General features: G+C 37.3%; 1 protein-coding gene across 1 annotated transcript; it reads left to right on the top strand.

Moving 5' to 3' along the window:
• The first annotated feature begins 285 nt into the window (after positions 1 to 285).
• LOC112274845 (transcription factor TT8) lies at positions 286 to 5,522 on the top strand. Its single transcript, XM_073530350.2, has 10 exons — positions 286 to 528; positions 670 to 818; positions 928 to 1,557; positions 1,914 to 2,022; positions 2,141 to 2,395; positions 2,701 to 2,797; positions 3,370 to 3,474; positions 3,564 to 3,732; positions 4,442 to 4,668; positions 4,731 to 5,522. The coding sequence occupies exons 4-10, from the start codon at positions 1,916 to 1,918 to the stop codon at positions 4,986 to 4,988; spliced, it is 1,218 nt and encodes a 405-aa protein (XP_073386451.1). The 5' UTR covers positions 286 to 528; positions 670 to 818; positions 928 to 1,557; positions 1,914 to 1,915; the 3' UTR covers positions 4,989 to 5,522.
• Positions 5,523 to 8,720: the final 3,198 nt, after the last annotated feature.

The raw sequence follows: 8,720 nt of genomic DNA, 5'->3' as shown, positions 1-8,720 counted from the left end.
TCCACGTCAGTTGTGAAAAATATGAGGAAGAAAAATGCCCAGAGAAAAAAAAGAATGTTTTCCAGAATACTAAGAAATATGATTATATGTATTATATATTATGTACTATCCTTGATTGTGCACATTTTTGTGAGAATTTTCCCTCGATGAAGAGAGGAATCGCATGAGTTCCCTGGAAGGTGAGGAGCAAATGCGGAAAATAAAGCCGTAATGAGGATGATGTAAGCACCGTGGAAGCCATCCGGTATGTAATAATGGACATGAATGCTCCCCAGAAACCTACACGTAATGGTAAACTTCAGATAAGCATGATCAGAAAGACTTGTTCGATAGAAAAATAAAGAAATCGTATTATGTTATTATTTCGTCTCTTTGTTTGTAACCAGCTTATTAGGAAAATGGTAAGACTTCCACTGATTCCCAGAAGGCGCACATCACGGCACTCCACAGCATATGCCGTGTTCATCATTGTTTAATAGGGATGACTTTGAAGTGCATTTTTTTGAAATTGCTGGAGAGAGCTTACCGGTACGTCATTCGCGTATCCAGACGATTCGATGAAGTAACTTACACTCGCGATATGAGGTTGCCATTTGTCGCATGCGATGTGTCGAATGGAATACTGCCTTGTGTGAAAGATGCTCATACACCTTGTGCCGAACGCTGCAGGAAGAGCGAATCCGCGAACGCGTCGCGGAATCGAGAGCGTGGTGTGGAGATGTGGTCTAGGCAGTCGCGGTGGTGCGTTGGTCGCAGCTAGAGAATTTTGGTTTAATACATGGAGAATGAAGTACGGAAGACTGGGGATGGTAATACAGGTACTGCTACTGCTCACTCCCGCATACACTTGTTTGTGCGCGTGTGAAAAGAAGCCGACGACTACAACATTACTTTGCTGACAATTTTGGCACTTGACGTCATGATCAGGTCATGCTTCCTTGTTTGGAAGGTGCGTAAACCTCAAAAAAGTTTGCTCACTCTGCGTGGCAGATAGGCGTCCGATTATCGAACTATTTCCAGCACGTTGTGAGGTTGGGCGTGATCAAAGCGACGGCGGTATCCGAAGATGTTAGTCTGAGGTCTTGCGCTCGCGTTCCTTCGACGTGCGAAGTCTTTGCGGATTTGTATAATCGTGCTGGAAAAGTAGTCGAGGGCTGTGGTGTTTGTTCATCATAATGGAGAGATGACTTTCAGATTGAGTGGCTGCTTGCTTGGGAGGCTTTTACGAAGGAATCAGTGAAAAGGTCTTTGAACTTTTCTTATCTAGCTCGATGTTCCATTCTCTTCTCAGCACGTCCTGTTACAGTGATTTGGACATGCTCATCGCATACAACACTTTCCGCGATGGTAGATGATCATGAACGGTAGATCGCGAGGAACATGACACGGGGAGTCGATTTTTCTGAGTTCTTAGTTCGAGTAACGTTCATTTGAACGCGTTTGTTTGAGAGCCTACTCATTTAGACACATCTGTGTATGAGCGCAACTCGACAGAAGAACAAACAATCGGCAATTCACCTCATGTGAAGCACTTTTCGGCGAGTGAGATTTTCACAGGTACCACGTTCTCTGAGTCGTGCCAGATAATTGTTTTGGGAGCTCAACCTGAATCCATCTAAAGCACATCAATCTCTCAAACATACTGGTAACTCTGGCAAAGTGGATTTATGTTTGTGCTGGCAAGAAGCATTTAACTCTTATCGTTTTGAAACCGCTACCCGCGGCTGGTGATGAGGAAGAACAAGTCTTGTAATTGTCGACCCGGTGATATTTCACAGTGCTGAGTGTAAGTATAGTGGTTAATCACAATTCAGGGATACCTAGCATGCAAGTTGATTCGATTTGTATCCTCATGTGATATCGTGACGTTGGAGACATGAGTTAATTTGACACGAAACTGGACACATTGATAGGAATGACGCCGGAGTTGCCCTCAAAGTTGCGGCTCCAATTGCAAGTCGCTACCCTTGAGAAAAATTGGACATATTCCGCTTTTTGGAAGCCTGCCTTTGTGAATCAGAAGTAAGCTGTCTCTCTACATGCTGATTGCTTTTTATTAGGCTGTTTTTTAGGTTCCTCCTATACATGTCGTGCTAACGAATTATCATACTAAGACATATATTGCAACCTGCGATGCTAGGAAGATATTGGTCTGGGGTGATGGCTATTATAATGGAGTAATCAAAACATATAAAACCATTCACGGCATGGAGTTGACACCCAAAGAGTTTGGCTTGCAGCGTTCGCAGCAGCTCCGTGACCTCTGCCTTACATTAGATTCCCGTACCAGGGACCAGCATGCCAGTAAGCCGTTTGCGTTGAAAGTCGATGACCTTGCAGACCCCGAGTGGTTTTTCCTCCTGAGCATGATCTACGATTTCGCTGAAAATGAAGGGTAAACGTCTTTCCTTCCTTTATTGAATCTCGGTTTATATCATGGGACAGTCTCGAAACAAACATGTGCTTAAAACCTTAGATTGTAATCTTAGTAGTATGATAACAGCGAGTTAGGAGCTACTGAAGCCTCAGAAACAGGCCATCTGTAGTCCCTCTCGTGTTGTTATTCACATTTTCAATGTTACCGTTCCACGAAGACAAAGGCCGTGAGTTCCAGAATCTGATCTGCAATACTTTGTAGGATACACATTATGTACATATCCAATGGTGGTATTGTCATTGATGTGAGGACGATTTGCACAGGATGGTAGGAAAAACAGCAGCAAGAGGCCAATATACATGGCTGCGCCAAGCCCATGAGCAGGAGACGGCAGTTTTCACACGCTCTCTTCCTGCCAAGGTACTCTCACATCTTCATTGATCGATGGATGACCAAATGAAGAGGTGATAGTTGTGAAAAACCAAAATTACACCAATTAAACCAATAATGATCAATGCAGAAAAATCCAGCTTGCTGCGAAGCATTCATTGTAACCGACGCAGAGACTACATGCAGTTTGTTACTGAGAGAACAGACCAGAGAAACCACTGTGTGCCTTGCTCTTGATTTTCTCTAAATGATTCCCTGGCTAGCGTTTATAATGTTATCATTTTCAAGTATTCAAAACTCCTTGTTGGTATGGACTAGTCGTATTCACTACTGTAACCACAAATAAAATTTTCATTAGCATAACCGACTGTTGCTGATGAATTTCTGTACGAGAGATGCCACGTTGCTTGTTGCATAGATGATCAAGCTATGCCTGTCTAACTGACCTTCATGTTGTTTGCCTGGACATATGGGGACGCTTTGCATCACCAAATTTGACACATGAAGAGTTCTAACATCCAGGTGTCTATACTTGGTCAAAGATTTTCAAACTGTCTGTTGTATTCATTCACATAATCATATTTCTGTTTGTCTTATGTAAGGTTGAAAGGAGTAACAATAGTACTTACCGGTATTGTGGTGACGGACAGACGGTAGTCTGCATTCCTCTAAAGAATGGCGTCCTTGAATTCGGAACATCAGAGGATGTAAGCCAGCAACTCACATTGTTCTTTTCAATTCTGTACTGTGCTTGTCAACTTTTGTGGCCGAGGCACTGATTTTACACGTGATGCAGGTGCCAGACGACTCAAAACTTGTGCAAAGTATTTTAGCCTTCTTTATGGAGCCGTTGAACAGGACGCCCTCGAAAAATACTGTGTCTAGTGAGCGTAAGCGCGTTCATTCAGAGACCACTCGCCAGAAATTGGTTTGTGCGGGTCATCTCAGCCAACTTGAAAGTTCCGGTAAGAAGACTAATTATAGTTAAATTTGGTCAACTATGGTAATCATGAATCTGAATACTCATTACTGAAGACGCAATGCAGAAGGTTAATGCGCTGATGTCGTCTTCAGTGAATGGTGTGATCTGAATGCATTCTAACTTTCAGAAGTACGTCTCCTCACTTCGTACATATTTCATATCCAGGTTCATGTGTAAAAAACTTTATAACTTCAAAGTCAAATTTTGGACTCTGTTAGTTCCAAGAACTCACTAGTAACGCAGCCGTTATAGCGACTGCAAGGAAATTATAGCAAGCTCACAGCCTAGGCTGATAGGGTATGAAACCAGATGTAGTACTGAACGTAGGATAGAATCGTGGTGGATATCCAGAATGATCCTCTTTTTTAATTTTATAAATTTGAGATGTTGGGCTAGATTCTTCACTCCTGTTTTCCTAGTGGGTTGTTAAGAGGCATTGTGATCTGCTGCCTCTTGTACATGGACATGATTTTAAATACATGAATAGGATATCTTGTTTAATCATGCCACCTAGTTGAATGCTATTGTCCTTAAATGTGTAGATACTTGATTATTTCCTCCTGTGAGTGCTCTTAATTTCTGACTATCAGGTTGATCACGTAAATAAGTTAACTATGAATCGGCCTTTTCTCCATTTTGTGTTTTAATTGAATCCTTCTCAGTCAACTTTAATAGACTTGTTCGGTGTGCAGTTGCGAGGAGTCCCAAGAGGGTGAAGCGTTCCAGTTTTTCGACAGCTGAGACTGGGGAAGCGATCCCACTGAATAATGAGAACATCCAGATGGAACCATCTTGTGAGGGGCCTAGGATATCTAATCGATGTGACGAAATCAAGAAGGATGCTTCGCGTCCGAACACATTTCATGCCTGGAAGAAAAATCCTGCACCCTTGCAGAAGTGTCTGCATCCTGAGAAACTGTAATGGATCCTAAAAGGGGCTCTTTTTCGTGTTCCAGGGATCATTAGGGGAGCGCATGAGGAAAAGACAAGGAAGTACGTAGTGACTTTGTAGTTATTGACAAGGTTAGTGAGGGTATAAAAATCGCCCCTGATTTGGGATGCAGTAAGCTGATACCTAGCAGTGAAGACATCAATGCGAATCATATGCTAGCAGAGCGTCGAAGGCGTGAGAAACTAAGAGAGATATTCACGTCATTGAGTGCGCTGGTCCCCAATGTCACTAAGGTGTGTGCGTATTCTCGAAAAAGAGGCTGGAGTAACATGAACAACGTATACTGAAAATATAAACTAGACAAGTCGTAATAGTCACGCTGCTTTGCAGGGTATGTTACGTTACAAATCGTGCAACTCCCTGATCAACATTCACCAACAGTTATCTTGATTGTGAAGTTGGTCAATTACACAAAACGGTGTTTGGAAAGTGGTTGAGAGCTAAGGGATTATATGAAGTGCAGATGGATAAGGCATCGATTCTTGGAGGTGCCATTGAAAATGTGACAGAGCTTGAAATCGATTAAAAGCTTTGGAAAGCTTTGACAAGACATCGAAGCATAATGAATTTACAAATGGGAGTATCTTGGACACTAACACCACCAAACAGCACTTGGAGTGTGCTGTCATCGAACAAGTTAAAGATGGGAGCAAGGCAACGAGAGTCGAATGCGTGAAAGATAAAGAAACTTATAAGCAGGGAAATATCCAAGTATCAATGAAAAATGATATGGCTCTTGTCAATCTCCAATGTCCTGGGAATCAAACACTACTTCTAAATGTATTACAAACATTGAATGATTTTGAGTTTGAAGTTTGTTCTGTCCGATCTTCCACATCTAACGGAATTTTTTCCTTTCTTTCTCAGGCCAAGGTATTTCGAATATTCTCCTTGTCCAGTTAAATTCTGCTGTTGCATATCCTCCACTTCAAAAATTGTTAACATGAAAATATTTCGTTGTTTTTTTTTTATTTAATCTCTACAAAACTCTATCTCTTCTTTTCATTTAGGCAAAGAGTGGTCGTGGCGGTTCCAGGCCGACGACCATTCAGGTCAAAAAAGGCTTGCAAAGAGTTGCAGAAGGAATATTTAGCGGCAGAACTTCTACATCTTCACTTGAATAATAGATTTCAATAGTACATGCAGGGCTTTGCACAAACGAGAACAGTACAAATATCTAGACTATCTTCATCATTTGACTTTATTCTATGATTTTGAGGAGTGTGAACTTCATTTAGAGTTGGATGTGTCCAGACATAATCTTTACTTTCAATTTTCACTTCTACATTGTTTGTCGAGTTCAGTAACAAGGGATGGTGACTGCACAGGGCTTTTTGGAACTGTCGGTTTTACCGAACAAGGTCAAATCCAGGCACTTAAGAACCGCAATCAGTCCGAAGGGCTCGTACAGCACGGTTTTAGGGGACTTTCGCACCCTTCGTCACGTCAATGTACTCCAGATTGAAATCGTCTAGGGTGGTCAGCTCTGTAGAACCGTGAGCATCATGGTTACAGCCAACGAATTGTCAACCCTTGAGAAGACTTTTTTTTATTTGCAGTAAAACAGCAGTGAATGTTGGTTGTAGTATTCATTTTCCTATACAAAGAAAGCAAGCAACAAACTACTTTCGTTAATAGAAGCCATTAGTGATTACAAAAATAGTTTGAGTCATTTTTGGCGGCTGTATGTATAAAAATTAGTAATTTTAGTGAAGCTAAAAGCAATTTAAGTAGAAGTCTTAGGGCTATGTTGGCAAAAACTTGAACAATGAAATCTACACCCATACAGAAGAAACCATGATTCTTAAATCAATAAGAATTCAAAAATTCAAGGAAAAACATTGATACTTAAATCTGCATGTACAAGGAAGAAATTCCAGTGCTTAAATTTCACTTCTAAGAAAATTACTCTAATTCTTAAGTTGTGTGTGCAAGGAAGAAATTCTGATGCTTAAAATAGTAAGAATTCAAGAATTAAAGAAAAAACTTCAATGTAAAAAAACTGTACTGTGAAGGTAGAAAGTTTGATGCTAACTTCTTTACATAAATTAGCACCTACAAGGCATAAACTTTGATGCTTAACTCAGTAAGGAATATTATAAAGCATATTTTATTTTACTATCAAAAGTCAAAATTCACAAAGAAATTTGCAATGAAGACAAACATATCTAAAAGATCAGAGGAGTTCAATTATGAGGTTTGTAACTAATTCCTTACAAATATAAGATTGTCAACTTCTAAGTTCTATGAAATTAAAAATCTGAATACATTGCAATTTAATAAGCATTCAATTATACTCCACAACAGCAGCAAGCTACTTCTTAGGCTCTAAAGCAAATATCATATAAGAAAGTTTAGTGCTGTAAATATTTTGTGAATATATTGCTACAGTTAACTCCATATGTATTGTAAGGCAGTTTTGTAACTTAATTTTTTATGTAGGCTAGTCTGCTAAAGATTTATTAATTCTCTAATGAATCCATGACTTACATACAAGCCATCTCTGTCAACTTAGTAAACTAAAAGAGGCTAGATGATGGCATGACATTAGTAGTAATTGTTTGTTAAAGTCTAGTAAAAAATTACACTAACGTCATGTTATAATTTACTTGAGTCTAAAAAATTATTGGACAAACAAAAAATCGAGAAACTAAACTAGTAGCACTTATTTAAATTCCATTCAAAAAGTATTATTTGATAATATTTAAATATATATTTAATAAACAAGTATAGACACCTTAAGATTGTAACCAATATTCAAGGTGAAAGATGTCCGTTCATACATTAGTCAATTTGTTGGAAATTGTAGACCAAATTCTATAGACAAATTGGCTATTGATGTTGAAAGATCACAAGAATGGCATGCATGTTAAAATTACAAACACAAGTACTTAACATAGAAATAATAAAAACTCAAGTATAAAAATATAAAAATAAACTTTAAGATGTAAATATGAAATCACTTTTAAAATTTATTTAGCATAGTCAATTATATAGGGCTAAAACAACTTTGACATGTATTGAAATTCCTCTTTATGAAAAAAACCAATACTTATATTTATCAAGATAAAGAAAATTAAGTAGAAGTAAATAAATTTGATAATTTCATATAAAAGAGCTTCTTAAAAGTATTATAGATGCAAATTTGCCTTTTTAAGTGTTGCAAGGTGTTTGATAGGTTAAAAACTAGGCCAAGAAGTTGGCCATGTATTACACATGTTGGTTACTTATGATAGGAGTTGGTCATGTGGTACACATATATGAAACTTGCCTTACAAGTTAGATACATAACTTGCAAGTTGGATACATATTAAAGGTTCTATAGAATATTATCATATAACTTCTACTTAAATAATATGTATAGATGCAAGAATGAGACCTTCTTCACTTTTATCAAGTTTTTTCTTATTTTTAATCTAGTTACAACAATCTCTAATTTTTTAGTCTTTGACAATAGCCATTATAGTTTCTTATTTAATATTCAAAAAATATTATTTATTTTTTTAATTTTTCTTTAATACATATTAAATTTATTTATTTAAATTTTTTAAATTCATATCTTTAATAGATTGAAAAGAATGCACTTACAATATAAAATCTTTGTTTTTTTTTATTATTAATTTTATTATTTTTTTAATAATAAGACCTAAGCATATTAGAAGTTGTAGATTATTCAATTCTAAATTAAAATTATTTCAAAAATTTCTATATTTTTAAGTATTTTTTGCTACTTATCTTAGATTTATTTTAGATATTTTTTTTTATTTTTTTAATATATTATCATGGCAGAGCTTGTTGAAAAAAAAAGTATAATCGCACAAATGAAAGAGCAATTGAAGAAGTTAATATGTTGTTATATTGTGGTTCAGCTACCATGTGAAAATAGTACATATGTATATTTAATATATAATATACTATACAATGTAGTGAAAGCCATATTATTAGATTTAGTTGGTTATAAAATGTGATTAGATTACTACTTTGAAGTAGTTAGTTTAAAAGGACTATTATTGAGGTTG

Source organism: Physcomitrium patens, chromosome 22 (assembly GCF_059467195.1).
Source record: "Physcomitrium patens ecotype Gransden chromosome 22, ASM5946719v1, whole genome shotgun sequence".
Taxonomy (NCBI): Eukaryota; Viridiplantae; Streptophyta; class Bryopsida; order Funariales; family Funariaceae; genus Physcomitrium; species Physcomitrium patens.
The sequence above is the reverse complement of the archived record's forward strand: the minus strand, read 5'-3'. Positions and strand labels throughout refer to the sequence as shown.

Coding starts and splice junctions, on each gene's coding strand:
- LOC112274845 (XM_073530350.2), top strand. CDS start 1,916: ATGACGCCGGAGTTGCCCTCAAAGTTGCGGCTCCAATTGCAAGTCGCT. Junction 2,023..2,140: donor CCTGCCTTTGTGAATCAGAA/GTAAGCTGTCTC, acceptor CTGCGATGCTAG/GAAGATATTGGTCTGGGGTG. Junction 4,669..4,730: donor GTCTGCATCCTGAGAAACTG/TAATGGATCCTA, acceptor AGCGCATGAGGA/AAAGACAAGGAAGTACGTAG.